The sequence below is a fragment of the Bos taurus genome, chromosome 9, assembly GCF_002263795.3.
Source record: "Bos taurus isolate L1 Dominette 01449 registration number 42190680 breed Hereford chromosome 9, ARS-UCD2.0, whole genome shotgun sequence".
NCBI lineage: Eukaryota > Metazoa > Chordata > Mammalia > Artiodactyla > Bovidae > Bos > Bos taurus.
The window spans coordinates 97,971,998-97,990,029 of NC_037336.1; the positions used below are offsets into that span (position 1 = coordinate 97,971,998).

The 18,032-nt window shown below is 39.2% G+C and overlaps 1 protein-coding gene across 8 annotated transcripts in view; it reads right to left on the bottom strand.

Moving 5' to 3' along the window:
• The window catches only part of PRKN (parkin RBR E3 ubiquitin protein ligase), a 1,234,790-nt gene that overhangs the window by 1,014,193 nt on the left and 202,565 nt on the right, over positions 1-18,032 (bottom strand). Inside the window, exon 1 of one of the 8 annotated variants that reach the window (XM_024996689.2) lies at positions 12,002-12,695. The exons of 5 other annotated variants lie outside the window; for them this stretch is intronic. In XM_024996689.2, the coding sequence (XP_024852457.1) occupies positions 12,002-12,062 (61 nt within the window). In that variant the 5' untranslated portion in view covers positions 12,063-12,695. Of the gene's footprint in view, positions 1-12,001; positions 12,703-18,032 lie in introns of those variants that run through there. 2 more of the 8 variants (XM_024996685.2, XM_024996684.2) reach the window with 2 other exon arrangements.

The following is an 18,032-nucleotide window of genomic DNA, read 5'->3' on the forward strand; positions in this document are numbered from 1 at the left end:
CTATCTAGGCTGGTCATAACTTTCCTTCCAAGGAGTAAGCGTCTTTTAATTTCATGGCTGCAGTCACCATCTGCAGTGATTTTGGAGCCCAGAAAAATAAAGTCTGACACTGTTTCCACTGTTTCCCCATCTATTTCCCATGAAGTGATGGGACCAGATGCCATGATCTTAGTTTTCTGAATGTTGAATTTTAAGCCAACTTTTTCACTATCCTCTTTCACCTTCATCAAGAGGCTTTTTAGTTCCTCTTCACTTTCTGCCGTAAGGGTGATGTCATCTGCATATCTGAGGTTATTGATATTTCTCCTGGCAATCTTGATTCCAGCTTGTGCTTCTTCCAGCCCAGCATTTCTCCTAATGTACTCTGCATATAAGTTAAATAAGCAGGGTGACAATATACAGCCTTGACGTACTCCTTTTCCTATTTGGAACCAGTCTGTTGTTCCACATCCAGTTCTAACTGTTGTTCTTTAGTCACTAAGTCATTTATAACTCTTTACAACCCCATGGACTGTAGCCACCAGGCTCCTCTGTCCATGGGATTACCCAGGCAAGAATACTGGAGTGGACTGTCATTTCCTTCTCCAGACATGAACATTAAAACTACTTAATTTGCTGCTGCTGCTGCTATGTCACTTCAATCGTGTCCAACTCTGTGCGACCCCTAGACAGCAGCCCACCAGGCTCCCCTGTCCCTGGGATTCTCCAGGCAAGAACACTGGAGTGGGTTGCCATTTCCTTCTCCAGTGCATGAAAGTGAAAAGCAAAAGTGAAGTCGCTCAGTTGTGTCCAACTCTTAGCGACCCCATGGACTACAGCCCACCAGGCTCCTCCGTCCATGGGATTTTCCAGGAGAGAGTACAGGAGTGTGGTGCCATTGCCTTCTCCCAATTTGCTGATAACAACCCCCCAAAAGCACTTACTAACTGAAACAAAAATACTATGATTAATCAGTCAATCAATTAATTACTGAGTATAATTAACATTTTATTAGTATCAATTGTATAATGTACTTGGTCAATATTTGCATATGAAGCAATTAATACCCATCCATCACTCTTACTAAGCTTTTTATTCTCCTGATGAGAACTTTTAGGATTCACTGTGTCACTCTCTAATGTACAGTGCAGTAGTAACTGTATCACCATGCTGTAACCTACACCACCGTGACTTATCTTATAACTGGAAACCTGTACCTTCTGACCCCTCTGACCCATTTTCCCGTACCTTAAGCCCTCCCCTCAGACAACTTCCAACCTGTCTTCTTCATCCATGAAGTCAGTTTGTCTGTGGGGCTGAGAAGGGGTAATCTTTTTTAAAAAGTAACTCCTCATATACGAGAGACCATATGGTATTTACCTTTTAATGCCTGACCGATCTCACTTAACTTAATGCCCTCAAGGTCCATCCCCATTGATGCAGATTACAAGATTTCATCCCTTTTTATGCTTTCAGGTTTTAGATTCAAGTCTTTATATTCTGAGTTGATGTTTATATGTGACGTAGCGGGCCAGTTTTATTCTTTTGCATGTAACTATTCAACACCATTTATTGAAGAAACTGTTCTTTCCCGTTTATATATTCTTGGCGCCTTGGTTGGAAATCAGTTGGTCATACATGTGTGGTGTATCTGGGATCTCTGCTCTACTCCAGTGGTCTATACGTCAGGTTTTACGCAAACCATACAGTTTGACTACTACAGTTGTGTAATGTAGTTTGAAATTGCAAAGTATGAGAGTCTGTTTTTTTCTAATAAAACTCAATATTCTATGAAATGTATCTGGATTAAGAGTTAAGTCTGGTATCTAAGAGAATTACAATGTGATATGTCAATTATAGGGGCTTCCCTCATCGCTCCGTTGGTAAAGAATCCACCTGCAATGCAGGAGAAGCCGGTTCAATTCCTGGGTCGGGAAGATCTGCTGGAGAAGGGATAGGCTACCCACTCCAGTATTCTTTGGCTTCCCTTCTGGCTCAGCTGGTAAAGAATCTGCCTGCAATGTGGGAGACCTGGGTTTGATCCCTGGGTTGTGAAGATCCCCTGGAGAAGGGAAAGGCTACCCACTCCAGTATTCTGGCCTGGAGAATTCCATGGACTAAGTCCATAGGGTCACAAAGAGTCAGAAACGACTGAGTGACTTTCACCTTCACCTCACTTCACATCAATTATATCTCTGTTTAAACTAACAAGCAAAATATCAGTCCTAGGAAGGAGTGCTGTGATCTGTGCCAACTTTATGGGAATGAAAAAGAATGAACTACATAACATAAGTGTCACGCGAGTGTATGTTCCTCGGTTCTTTGTCTCATCACAACAAAGATTTGGAGCAACGGACATTAAAGCCCTCACAGCTCTCGGGTCTTGGACAAACCATGTTATAGCTTTTAGGCAAATTAGTGTTACAGCTCTATTTTATTTAGAAGATAGCAGGAGAATCCATCCTCGAAGCATGAGGGCATGCCAACCCAAAGACTCGAAGAGAAGAGAGTGGAGGAGTGTGCGGGGGAGGGAGAGAGAGAAAGTGAGAGAGGGAGAAAGAGAAAGAGCGCACGCATGCGGGGGAGAGAGAGAGAGTGAGAAAGCGCTTTGGCTCCTCCTTTTGTTTTTCCCTCCACCTGGGTCTGCCCTATGCAAATTCGGCTTAGCCAGGAGTGTTGTTTGTTCTGCCTGAAGTCTTAACTCTGGTCCTCATACCTTCCTTTGACCTTCCTTGTCTTTTAGTCATCACCGTTTTGGAGTCCTTTTCCCTATTCTACCTACCTAACATAAGTAAAAATCTATCTTTACAAAAGAAGAGGAAGCTTCCCATTAAGTTTGAAGTTGAGACATCATAACCATGTTTATGGAGAAGAAGAAAAAATCACAATTCCTGTGTGAGAAGGCATGCCCCCATCTATCCCTTTATGCCCCCTCCCAAGTCATGCATTTGTTACTGGACACCCAGTGAAACAGGGTGATCTCAGGGACAAGTGGAAGGACATTCAGTTCAGTTGCTCAGTCATGTCCGACTCTTTGTGACCCCATGAATTGCGGCACGCCAGGCCTCCGTGTCCATCACCAATTCCCAAAGTCCACCCAAACCCATGTACATTGAGTCGGTGATGCCATCCAACCATCTCATCCTCTGTCATCAGCTTCTCCTCCTGCCTTCAATCTTTCCCAGCATCAGGGTCTTTTCCAATGAGTCAGCTCTTCGCATGAGGTGGCCAAAGGATTGGAGTTTCAACTTTAGCATCAGTCCTTCCAATGAATATTCACCTGAACTGATATACCTGTCTTACTAATTTATGGTTCTTATAAATTCCTAGATTGAATGTAACTTGGAAGTAGTGGTGGAATTAGATTTCAGGATTATACTTTTCTGGCCTTTTCTTCATATAAAGGAATTATCACTCCAATATAAAGAGTACAGTTATACAGCACCAAATACAGTGAATATTATTTCTAAGCTGCAATATATCTGCTGCATCTTCATTTTTGACATAAATAATATCAATAAAAATGGTCATCACCAAAACGGATTCTAATATTAGGTTGGAAGAAACAGATTAAACAAATGACTTCAGTCTTACAAAGACAACAGAATGTAAACAATTTTTTTTCTGGAGGTATTATTTAGCTAAACGGTGGTATTCCTCTACAATTTTCCAGATATAATGAGGTATTAATGTTATATTAATTAAATAACATCAAATGTTAATGGCAGGTAAAAAATAGAAGGCTAATTTCACCTGCACTCACTGATGTGAAAATTTTGTCACATATAACATATGATATAAAAATTTAATCATGGATAAACTCTCCCATAGGATTTATGTGTCCCAGAAAAACCACTAAAATTGAGTTAGGAAGAAGGTATGATAATATTTAAGAATGTAACGAAGTTATCACAAGAACATCACACTCAAATTTTATTATTTCTCTCTCCTCCTCTCTGCAACCTCTAGATATATGGTGACTAATACATCTTAATGTATTTCAGTATATCAACATTTTTATTACATTATTCCTTAAGATGACAACTCCAAATAACTAGTACTGAAAGAAAATACCAAAACCACCAATATTTTTCTTTTCTTGACATACTAGCAGACATATATTTTTATGTTTATAACAAAGCGAAGAAAGAAACATGCCTAGCTTATTATTTCTAGATTGATTGCAGAAGGAGCTACTACCCTTTTTGATGATGTGGAAGTTTTTACACATATTGATGAAGCAAGAGCTGTGATAAATTACTTCAAGAAAATAATGCATCTCATTGCTTTTCTCTCTTTTCCAACTTTTGCTTCTCTTTTTATCCAACTTCTGTTATGGAGTGCAATGTGCCTAGACTTGTCTTTGGAAGTAGAAGTGATAATCTGCAAATAGGCTATGTGTGCTGACATTTAATAATCACCCATGCCCCAGCTATTGTTTGGAATAAAAACTGACACCATACTTTTTTAATGCCATTGCTGCATCTGCTTCTACTGCAGAATAAAATAAAGACCACTGTTTTCTTGTTTTTCACGTTTTGCCCTTTTAGACTCTACTACTATATTTAAAGCCTAGATGGATTTGGATAATTTCCCATTAACCAAGGTAACTAAGAACTATCCCTGTGTATGCACATAACAGTTACCCTGTTCAAGAATTAGCCAGCTTCTACAAATGAGTCATCTTCCATTTTCATGTCCACGTTCTAGCAGAAGAGGGGGTAACATAAATGAATAGATATGGTAAAGAGAAATATACTGAACTCAATTATTCCCATGATGTTTTTCTTGCATTTACTTATTAATATTACAAGTCTTTGCTAAAATGTTAACTTGGGGAGGAAGCCCTCTCAACTATGTTCTTTAAAATGACAAATAATCCCCTCATATGGTACACCTAACCCTTACTCCCTTCTTTCTTTTCCTCCAGAGTATTTATCAGTATCAACCTACGCATAACGAAGACCAACACCTGTGTCTGTATTATTCACTAGCTTATATCCAGTGTCTGGCACATGCTAGTTGCTCAAAACATATGGGATTAATGAATACCGTGTGCATGTATGAAGTATGGTAGGTATTCATTAGAGCACTTGTCACAATTTATCTTAGTTTTCGTCAAACACTCCACCCACTATACGAGCTCCTCTCTTAGTCTTCACTGTAATGTCAATATTATACCAAAAACAAAGCAGCCATCATAAATTTATTCCTTTCCCTCACCTTTCTTATCATCAAGCTCTTAGTCCTATCTCCAAAATACATCTTAGATTTTTTCCTACTTCTGTCTCCACTGTCTCCATCATTCTCTCTCTCTTGAATAAGAGCAGTATGTTTTTAACAAGTCTTTCTCATTCATATCTAAACCTCCTCAAAGCAGTCAGATGAGTCTTCTGACCTAAGAATAAAATCAAGTGTCCTACATAAAATATCTCAATTACATGCTTTTGTTCTCAGAAAAAAATCCATACCCCTTATTACAACCCGTAGGGCTACATCACGGGGTTCCCATTTCTCCTCCAGCCTTCACCTCTTCGTGCACAGCTACTCTGACAACTATGCCATGCTGTAGCCATACTGGTTTTCTCTTTGTGTTTCTGAAATAAACCAAACTCTTTCTGAATTTTATGTCTTGGCATTTGCTGTTCCCTCTGCCTGGATGCTCTCCTAAATCTTTACAAAGCCCATATTCATCCTTTGGATAGCATCTCAAAGGCCATCTTCATGTAAGATCTTCTCATGACCACCCCAGACATGCTCTCATCACCTCATTTGTTACTGCCACGGTTCTTAAGATCAGACTACTTGTTTGTGCTGTGCTGTGCTCAACTGTGCTCAACTGTGTCCGATACTGTGCGACCCCATCCATGGCCTGTAGCCCTCCAGGCTTCTCTGTCTATGGGGATTCTCCAGGCAAGAATACTCAAGTGCATTGCCATGCCCTCCTCCAGGGGATCTTCCCAACCCAGGGTTCAAACCCAGGTCTCCCACATTGCAGGTGGATTCTTTACCATCTGAGCTACAAGGGAAGACCATGAATACTAGAATGGTAGCCTATCCCTTCTCCAGGTAATCTTCCAGACCCAGGAATCTAACCAGGGTCTCTGGCATTGCAGGCAGATTCTTTACCAGCTGAGCTACCAAAGCCTGATTACTTGTCTACCTGCTATTTATCAAAGTGTAAGCAGGGCAGGGACTTAGCCACTTCGAACTGACAGGGATGAATAAACTGCCTGCATATGGGAGCTGCTCCATGTATAGCAACTGAATCAATAAATATAACATTCTCCTCACCAGAGCATGCATTCCTCATGTTGGTAATCCCAACACCTAGCACACAGGAGGTTGCTAAAAATGTCCCATGAACAAGAAACCTTAAATCTTGTACTGCTTATCATGAGTACCTCCCGAAATACCTTTGCAAACAATAACTGGACTAAGACAATGCGGCATTCATGCAACTGACATTTACTCAGTGCTGCAAAGAGCATATGGTAATTTGGGTTGTGCGTGCAGAACAGGGGATATAGTTTCGTAATTATTTTATAATCCCATAAATGTAAGACACACACATTTCACCAAGGGATTTGACAGTATTTTTCATAGTATCTTTGTTTTCCAATGCAGAAATATGAGTTGGATAGAATCCCTGCCAACAGATTAGGTGGTTGAAGGAAGAGTTCCACTCCCAGTGTGGAGCGTGTTCAGTACCTCATTCAGTGCAGCAGATATTTGCTGAGAAGCTCCTGCCAGCCAAGCACTGGGCTTGATGTAAGAACAATATAAGAATTATGTGTAATCTCCAACCTGGATTGGTGCATACATTTTTTGGCAACTTAGCATAGATGTCTACTTTATACTATTAACATCATTTTAAAACTAAATGCCACCAGCACCCACATTTCTTTACTTTTGCCAACATTAAGCTTGACACTAAATTTTTTCCAAGTCTAACTGCAAAAGGTGTGGCATTTCTACACCACCCACTTAATCTTCCTGGGTTAAAGAAGTTCCAAATGTGAGCCACATATGTAATTTTTAGTTTTCTAGTGACAAAATTTTAAAAAGGAAAAGGGGGGTTCAGGATGCGGAACATGTGTACACCCGTGGCGGATACATGTTGATGTATGGCAAAACCAATACAATATTGTAAAGTAAAAAAATAATAATAATAAAAAAAATAAAAAGCCAACATTAATTGTAATATTCTATGTATGTCCAAATGTTAGTTAATATAGTAAGTATTAAGAAAATGTTATAAATTCTATCTTTTCATACTGTTTTTGAAATCTGGTGTGTGTCTTCAGTTACAGTACAATTCATTTCAAATTAGCCATGTGTGGCTAATGACTACCATATTGGAAAGCACAATTCTACAGCCAAGCTGTCAGGCCATATGCTGACGGAAAGCTTAGAAACAGTATAGTTTCATTCTCAGGTTACTGTATTTCCAAGACTCTACGTGTAAAACTGAGTATGAACTAATCTGTTAAAAATGTTGCAGTTATTGACCTCCAACAATTTAGGTTAGTCTTTGTTATAAAATTATGGGTGGGGAAAATAGCTGGTTTCCCACCAGCCTTTCAGCTCCAACAACCATTTCCATAAAGAAGAAGAGTCCCAATCTTTTCAATTAGTTTAATTAAAACCTGATATTTTAAAAGTAATAAGGAGGACTCATAAACTGCTGATTTGTTCGTCTTACTAGAACTAGCAAGGCCTCTCCTTCTCCACTCATGTGGCTGCAAAAACATTATTCAAATAATTTAATATCTTTGAAAGAACAAAGTACAGAAATATTTACATAACGTAATACTGTAGGTGGAAGATCCATCTAAACCTAATGTTAAGAATGACAAAGAGGAGACAAACGAGCATAATACATCTTATTCATTTTCCAATAATACAGTTGGGATATTTCATACACCTAACTTCTTTCACCTGTCAGGAGGAGTAGCCTATCTGTATTTAATTTTCTCCTGCACACAGTGAATGAATAAATTGTGAAACAACTGTGCTTTTTTTTTAGGTTATTTGAATTTTAGTGAGAAACCATAAAATCCTACTTAAATTAAAAAAAACGGTAAGTAGAAAAAAATGAATATGGGGGGGCTACTTACTTTTATGTTATAAGCATGATCTCTAAGCCTATAATATAAATTGAAAGCTTTTCAATAAAGCACAGGAAGTCAATGTATAAATTGTTGGCAAAAAAGTCTATTTATTTTTAAATTTTTACTAAATCTAAATGCTGATGGTAATATTAATAACAAAAAGCTATGTTCAAGGAAATTTTTCAGGGCAAACTTAAAACAAGGTATTCATGAAACAACATTACAAGATTCCCAAGATTAAAATTTGTTAGATTGAGGATGTGATGACTGATAATGATACAACAAGCAGACCAGGGTGAAGTCAGACCATGGAAGGCAAGGAGAACAAGCCTGCTCCAGGAGGGCTCCTGTCCAAGGGACTGCACAGAAGCGTTCAAAGCACCAATCCTGAGGAGAGGATCTGATGACCAGCTGACTAGAAACTCTGCATATCAAGAGATCGGCTATGAAGGGAGGAGTAAGGCACCAGAGGCAGCATGTTCCCTGGCCTGGGCGAGAGCTGCGCTTCAGCGCACAGGCAGACCTGACACCACAGGCCCAGGGGAGCAAAAGGAACAAGCGGAAGGGTGGGGGCTTGAGAACTATATGTCATTATTCAGAAAAGCATGTCAAAACTGAATTTTCAATGAGATGCATTTTTAATTATAAAAACTCCTCTGAGAATTCTTCATTTTCCCCTCAAAAAAAAAAAAAAAACAACTAAACTGAAGATAATGAATGAATCTTGTCTATAGACTTTACATGCATTTGCTACTTTTTATTGACAATATTAAAAACAATTATCTGAGGAACAGTTTTCATGTTAGACTCCCCAAGAACAGTATTTCTTCCCTGGTAGCTTAGCTGGTAAAGAATCTGCCTGCAATCAGGAGACCCCGGTTAGATTTCTGGGTTGGGAAGATCCCCTGGAGAAGGGAACGTCTACCCACTCCAGTATTCTTACCTGAAGCACTGAATGGACAGAGGAGCCTGGAAGGCTAGACCACAAACAGATGGACAAGACTGAGCAACTTTCACTTCACTTCAAGAGCAGGATTAAATTAAAAATTACCACCATTAAAAAGTAAAAAATAACTGTCTGAAAACTCAAAACCAAATATTCTCAGTCTACGTGGCTAAGGCTCCCATTCACTCAGTACAAACTGAGGGCTCCCTGGTTGCAAGGGTGCCTAGGGTTATGGAACCTAATGTAAAGAGTCAAAAGCCAACTGAAGCAGAGCAGAATTCTAACTTCAATGTCTAGACGAGTAATTAGGAGGTTGAGAAGAAGGGGAGAATAACAGAAGAGGGAATAAAGAGAGATATGGAGACAGATGATCAGAATAAAAAACAGGAGCAAATAAGCAGGAGACATGCTGTTTGTGGAGAAGCCAAGAAATGACAGAGAAAAAAGAGGTAAGAACTGTGTGCATGCACGTGTGTGTGTGTGTGTGTGTGTGTTCTGTATGCATGAATACAGGATAAGTCACTTCAGTCATGCCCGACTCTGTGTGACCCCATAGATGGCAGCCCACCAGGCTCCTCTGTCCCTGGGATTCTCCAGGCAAGAACACTGGAGTGGGTTGCCATTTCCTTCTCCAATGCATGCATGCATGCTAAGTCACCTCAGTCGTGTCTGACTCTGTGCGACCCCATGGACAGCAGCACACCAGGCTCCTCTGTTCACAGGATTCTCTAGGCAAGAATACTGGAGTGGGTTGCCATTTCCTTCTCCATGTGTTTGTATAGCTATGTGGAATGAGCAGGCACAGGGCTGCCTGCCTGAGGTCTCTGAAAGCTAAAAACGTCACACATTTTAAGGGCACGATTCACAGCTATAAACCTCTAGGATTTTAGCCATGCTGCTGCTGCTGCTGCTAAGTCGCTTCAGTCGTGTCCAACTCTGTGCGACCCCATAGACGGCAGGCCACCAGGCTTCCCCGTCCCTGGGATTCTCCAGGCAAGAACACTGGAGTGGGTTGCCATTTCCTTCTCCAATGCATGAAAGTGAAAAGTGAAATGAAGTCGCTCAGTCGTGTCTGACTCTAGCGACCCCATGGACTGCAGCCTACCAGGCTCCTCCATCCATGGGATTTTCCAAGCAAAAGTACTGGAGTGGGTGGGATGCCATTGCCTTCTCTGATTTTAGCCCTGAGATTTCTCTAAACTGGCAAACAAGAATATTGTAGGCTCATAAATTATATAAACAAAAGAAAAAGTTTAGCAAGTCTTATTATGCACATTACAAATAGGTTATCTTCCTCAAGCAAAACAAATGCGTGAAACAAACTACAGGCTTGCAAACTGCAAGACAGAAAAGCAGGGCAGAATCTGGCAACGGCAAGCCCAGGCCAACATGATGAGTCAGAATGATGTCCAGCCTAGGGAGAGGCAGCTATTTAACCTCCTCACCAGTCAACCCGCTATGCAAGGGAAAGTTAGCAAACATGGTGATCCCAGCCATGGGAATAACAACGATGACGATAATCACAGCTCCACTTCTGCCATTCACAGGTGGGTCCTAAGCCCCTTGCTTTTGCATTGTTACCCAACAGAAGCTTGCAAACACGGCACTGTCATCCTGCTTATGTGTATAAGCAGAAAGAAAGTAGAGAGGCTCCCTAATTGGCCCAAGATTATACAGAAATAAACACAGAGAAGTGGAGGATTAAGTCGTGTCTGATCCCGAGACTGTTTCTCTCACCTACCCTGGAATCTAACCTGGGACGGAAATTTCAACAGCTCTGAATGAAAGATAGTGGTTACTCTCCCTCCAGTCAAATGCTCAGTGAAAAGGTAAGTTACTGAGCAAATGCACCTGACTCTCTAAGGGGATTAAGAAAATTAAAGTAAAGCCAGAATATACGCCAGAGAAGATCTGATGTCTGTATCTTGGAAACTCATTTAAGGGCACAATTTTACTCCTGAATATTTTCACAAGGCTGACCTAAGGTATCTCAGGTCCTAGCCACATCTATACTAGAAGGTACCAATAAATTAAGGTGGGTCCTTTGGGCTCCAAACAAAGCAGGGCAGATGGCTCTTCTTGCTCATGGTGACACTGTAGGCAATCACATAGTCTCTGGTGAGTGTCGCCTCCTATGCCTTTCAAGCATGTGATATACAAACAAATGCTTGCCTCTGCACAGGCATTTTGTATCTATAATCCTTCACTAATATAAATAGAATGTTTCTGGAACCACTGGCTTACTAGAGAAAAAGCAATTGCCAGATAGATCTTATTATGCCACTTCTCTTTTTAAAAACTCTTAGGTTGAGAATGATATTCAGAGTCCTTCATTAGGTATTTAAAGCCCTTCACTATGCGTTTTCAACCCATCTCCCACTAGACTTTTCCCTTTCTATGTCCATTCTTCTCATCCTATCCCTCTGACTCTCTCAACACCAGCCACGAGTTTGTTTCCAGATTAAGCTTTATATTCTCCTGCCGTAACTAATTATTTTCTTCTAACCCTGCATTTTCTCTGGAATAATCTTCCCACCATGTTTCATTAACCATGAAGAAGCTTATCTTTGAGGAGCTCTTTCCAAACTATACCCCTTTATAAGCCCCCCCACATGCTCCTCTGTTTGGTAACCCTAACACCTTTACTGTACCCCACTAGCCTCATTTCAGGGTTCCTAGCTTAGGAAGCTGTACTTTCAATACAGTGAAAATTCCTCCCTCATCCTAGAGGGTGAATATGCTATTCATTTTTAGATTCTCTTCCCATAAAACTTACCACAATGTCTCGTATAAAAAGCTTGGACAACTATCTGTTTGGTTTTCCAACAACTGTAGAGCTTACTCTAAGAAAGAGGATTTAATACTGATTTTCAATTAGATATTATTTTTCTGCTCTTGAGCATCACCTCCTCTACTAAATCTATGGATCAAGTTTCTCTAAATAATGAGTAAAATTACTCACATTGAAAGCGACTGACAAAGATGTCAAAAGCGTGATTTCCAGCGTTGCTAGTGCCGAGCATTCTGCTTGAAGTCAAACACTAAGAAGAATATCAATGCCACAGAAGTCTTATATAGTCTAGAAGACTAGAATAAAACCTTCACAAAGTACCCTGGCTCCAAGCTTGCGGGGGTGCAGAGCGAGTTCTCCTGCACAACCTAGGAAACAAACGTGAGGCTTCTGGGAAGACAGGAGAGCCAGAACTAGCAAACAAAGAGATGTCCATGGTAACCAGCACGGATACCAGGAGATATCAATGACGAAACCAGGAAACAAGTATTTGAATGATACGGGCCGTTACTGACAACCAGAATAAAAGGAGAGAAAAAGATGATGGCAACTCTGAAGGAAGAAATATGGATGTTAAAACTGCTTTTGAAGCAGAAAAAAAAAAAGAAATGTTTGAGGAAATGACTCTTCATGCTATGGAATCACAGACTCACTGAAAAGGAGTCACCGAACAATGACTGATACCTGACCAGGCACACACCGCCTCGCAACAGCAGTCCCTGAAGACCATGGCCTGAGCTGGCAGGAAGCGAGGGTGAGGGGACAAATGGCTAAGAACGTATTTCAGCCCACCGTCCATCCTTGTTGTAAGAGCTTCCCTGATTTTAACTAATCACCATAATCAAAACAGCAATGGCACCCCACTCCAGTACTCTTGCCTGGAGAATCCCATGGACAGAGGAACCTGGTGGGCTGCAGTCCATGGGGTTGCTAGGAGTCGGACACGACTGAAACGACTTAGCAGCAGCAGCATAATCAAAACAAATAAATAATGATGACACCTAGTCACCAAGAAAAGACTAAGTTGCATCTAGGACATGATGCATAAGATAATTTGCAAGGATATGGCACATTTAAACTGATTTTCAGCCTTCCAGAATTAAAACATAAAGTTCCAACTGAAAGGATTAAGCAGACAGCTATCTGGTAAAATGAAACTTGCAAAAATAGTTGATTCTCTATTGATCTAGCCAGCTTCAGATTTATAATAGCAAATGGGTTTCCAAACTATAATGAGACCACAAATTCCTGTCTGCAGATGTCCTAGCTATATTTGTAACCACATTGTTCTGATGCCCAAGGAGAGCTAAACTTATACCTCTGCAAAATCTGTAAATGTTATTATCCACTGTTGGTGAAAACACAGATTTTACCTTTTTTTTTTTTAACCTATAATTTTTCCTTTGAATAGAAATTCAAGGGTAGACTGACTCTGCCTCTGAAGAGTGTGTGCGTCATACTCAAATTAATGAGCATGGCATTTGGCATCTCACTGGGGGCATTATGTGATACTGGGGACCACTTAATGCCCCCAAACTTTTCATCAAATGAAGAGAGCAGCTCCACTCATTTATTATTTTCTAAACTCATTATAGATTTAATCAACTAAAATGGTTTTTTTTGTTGTTTTTTTTCAAATGAGGGCATGATAAGCTAATGACCAGCACATTATGTTAAAAGTCAAAAAACGTGAAATACATATCAATCAGGTTATGGTTTTTTCTGTCAAAAAACCAAATGTACTCTTTTTGTGTGTGTCGTTTCTATGGGCCAAAAGGCTGTTGTTCCTATTATTTCCTGGAGTATATGGATTCACTAGTACACAAAATCCTCAAACTGAAGTCATTAAATCATTTATTCCAGGTTGAAAATTATAAAAGAAAACTCTTTAGGGGTGTGATATTTCATGGTACTCTACACTTAGATTTGATTTTTCCAGTATTTCATAATAGCTATAAATGTAATACAATTTTTTAAAATTATAAAACTATACTGTATGCCTATAATTATATAATACTGTACATCATCTATATTTCAAAAAAAGTAAAATATAAACTTACCGTAAGATTCAGTAACACTGTTCATAAGAGCCAAAAATTCAGAACAATCCAAATATCCACCAACTGGTGAATGGATAAACAGAACAAGGTATGTCTACACAATGTGATAATATTTACAGATAAAAGTAAATTTACTACTGACACGTGATAAAATGTGGAGGAACCTTGAAAACATTACGCTAATGGAAAAAAGCCACTAACTGAAAGAAGCCAGATCCAGAAGACACAGGCTTTATAATTCCATATATACGTAAAATACCCAGAAAAAGAACCTCTGGGCCTGATAGAAATGTTTGAAAACTGAATTCTGTTGGTGGCTGCCTCACTACTGACTTTTTTAATAGGTGGATTTTATGGCATAAAAATTGTGGGCGCAATAAAACTTTTTAAAACACTTCTGAACGTGTCTACTGATATTTACTTTTAATTTCAGTTTTTCAATTCTCATTGAGACTAGGCGTCATTCTTATGATTACTGGTCGTTTTCATTTCTCTTGTTGTCACTATCTGTTCACAGTCTGCTATTTGACTATTTGGCATATTTTTCTCATTAATTTGTGAGAACTGCTTGCATATTAAAAGAAATTAGCCCTTTTGTCATATATATTAAATGTTTAAGAAAAACGTTTAAAATTCTTTTATTAGACCAGCTCATCACTTTTACATTGCTTACAGTATTTTTCTTAGAGGAATTCTTAATTTTATGTAGTTAAGTGTACTAATTTTTTCTACATTCTGGCATATATGCCTTTCACAATCAGGAAGAAAAGAAAAACTTAAAAGAAAAACCTCGTTACTAATTGTTAACGTTAACTTAAATTGTACAAAAGAGAAAATATGTTTTGTACAATTTCAGAGGGTTTGCAAAAGTTAGGTTTTCAGAGCATACATTTATTTTTTAATTAAATTAGTTATGCTGCTGCTGCTAAGTCGCTTCAGTCGTGTCCAACTCTGTGTGACCCTATAGACAGCAGCCCACCAGGCTCCCCCGCCCCTGGGATTCTTCAGGCAAGAACACTGGAGTGGGTTGCCATTTCCTTCTCCAATGCATGAAGTGAAAAGTGAAAGGGAAGTCACTCAGTCGTGTCCGACTCTTCGCGACCCCATGGATTGCAGCCTACCAGGCTCCTCCGTCCATGGGATTTTCCAGGCAAGAGTACTGGAGTGGGGTGCCATCGCCTTAGCATTGCTTTCTTCTTTCAAAACTGGATATTCAGGAATAATTGAAAGCCTAAGGTGAACTAAGTAGTCCTTAAAGGAAAGGTAGGTCTAATTTTTGTTTTCAGCATTAAACCTCATCTAGAGATAACAACTGTGTTTGTAGAGTATATTTTTAAAATATCTTGGCACTGTGACTTTCTTTAATTATTTTTAAAAACACCAGAGTAGTATGAGAGAGATTGCTTTTTTTATTTTTTTTTTAATGCTATTCAGTAAAACTAATGACTTTATAAAATAGGCAATTATTTCCTTTGAGGTCAGAAGTAGACTTAATGTTAGAGTAGGAAATCAAAATAAATGTGATTGGCTTTTCTCAAAATAGTAAATTAGCTCTTAACTCCCACCTGGCATTCATCTTTGTCTCCGGAGTTGGTGACTAAATGTGAGTCAGCAGCAGGGCACAGAGACGCCGCTCGCTGTTCAACTCGCCAAGGAAGCAGCTGCTCTGTACTGGCATCCCCTGCGCTTGTCTTCAGACCCAACAACCACTCGCATTAGTTTGGGTTGACTACCTGTTGAAGTAACCTGTTCAACCTCATTTACTCACCTCAGTTTGCTCTTCATTAGATGTGAGCAATCATGAGGTGACTGATATCTGAGGGAACCACAGTTCCTGGCTGAGAAGAAGGGAATCTCTCTACTAGGGCTTGCTGGAGGAGCCAAAAAAACCAGTTTTTTATTGCATATGCAGAGCATGTCTTACTTCAGATCATTATCAGCAGCTAAGCTGAACTGACACACGTCTCCAACAAATTAATAGCTGACATTAGAGTGAGGTTTATTCAGCCTTTGTTCTCTCTCATATTTTTCTTAAATTATAAATTAATTGCTTTTTATTTTTTTAACTGCACAAATTTTTTAAATGGAAGTGCCTCCCCTCTCTGTCAATACCTCCCAGTTCTGCTCTCCAGGGGTCACCACGGTTAGCAATTGATGTGCATCTTCTGCAACCTTTTTATGCTGCATTAATATGCATGCATACATATCATATACGTGTATACTTATATGTGTGCACACATGCATATACACACACAAATCAGTCCACGGGGTCGTAAAGAGTCAGACACGACTGAAGGACTAAGCACACGTATCAACCTATATATTTTTTTAAACAACACAAAATCATACTAAGTGCTCTATATTTATATTTCGTGCTCAATAAAATATCACAACACTCCTTCCATTAAAGCAACTATAGTTCTGTTCTACCCCTTCTTTTGGTGTCATGGTATACCACACTAGGGATGCATCATAATTTATGTAAACATTCTTCCTTTAGGGGACATTTCAATTGCCTCAGGTTTTCACGGTTAAAAATAATCCTTTAATGAAGATATACTTAATATTAGAAGAATATTGGAAAATTTAAATAAGCCAGAATATCAGAGTCAGCCAATACATGCTTTTAAAATTTTTATTGTAATTATTAAAATCCCTTTCCAAGTGGTTGTTATTCTTTACACTTTTACCAACAAGAAAGACTATTTTAGGAACCTAATTACATGTAACACACACTAGTAACACACTTCATGAAACTTCATCATCACCTATTTCAAAATATACTTCAAGAAGAAACTGTATAATGACCCCCAAGAACATTTAGAAAAAAATGACATCAACTTTGGGGCCTGGGAAGGGGAAGAAATGGTTATAGCCAATGAACGGCATAGACTCTGGTAATGCCCCCAACTCAGCCTTCGACAATCACCCAATTTTTAAACATCTAATAACACCATGAAAGCTAATCCCTTGGCCACCAGCTTAAAAGCTTTATTCCAGGAGATGGACTTTGTTTCACAAAAGGATGATTCATTGTAGAATGGTTATTAGTTGTCTTTGCCAGAGAGCTTTAGTCACATTTCCATTTTCTAATACAGGCTGACAAGACTTTTTCTGAAAATAAAAAAGAAGGGAAAAAAGCGGTGTTTCCTTTTGTTCTTACAGAAAGGTTAAGTGTTTCTGATGTTTCTCTTTTTCCTTAGAAAAAGCAAACACTAATTTCTGTTTTATTGTTGTAGGAAAAAGACTGCAGTGCCAAGCAGCAGGGGTGAGTCTGGCCCAGGACGCCTCCACGGGCAGCAGCCGGCGTCCCGGGGCAGCGTCTTTGTACACCCCCTCACTCTTTCTCTGCCCCTTCCACGCTTTCTCACTAATTCACTTTCTTTATCAGAGAAATGAGCACAAACAAAACTGGAAAAACGCACAAACAGAAAACCATATAAATCCACACACAGATGTCCTTTACGTGTCACTGACTTTACACTCTCAGGGTCACTGGTTCCCAAACTTTGGAATTTCTTGGAGCAGAAAATGAAAACAAAATTCAACATGGGGTCACCAATTTTTTTTAAGTACATAAAAAATAAAAGCAAACAAACAAAACAAAGTAAAATCAACCAACCACCCCCGAATGTGCTACCAAACCTGTTTTATAAAATAATGACTATTTTAACATCAAATGACAGTCTTGCTTCTCAATTCTTAAAATAATAACAATAATCTTAAGGATATGTCATTATGCCATTCCTGGGCCACAAAACCAACCTTCACACATTTAAGAGTCAAATCATATCTCAGAGCTTTTCAACTACACTGATCTAGAACTAGATATCAATAAGAGAAAAACCTGAAAAATTTAGAAATATGTGGAAATTAACATATTCCTTAATAACTACAGGGTCAAAGAGAATTTAGACAATACCTTGCGAAAAATACAAAATACTACAAAAAAAAAAAAAATCCCAATTATATTGCAGAGGCAGTCTCTCATTATTCAATTGCTGTAGAACCACCTCTTGCTGGTGCCCAGTCAGGGACTGGATAACAGAGCTCTGCTCCACTGAAAATGCAAGCGCTTACGTCCTGCTTTTATGAGAGAAGAACAGAGCAGCTAACATAGGCAAGCATTTAACTTTCGTTTC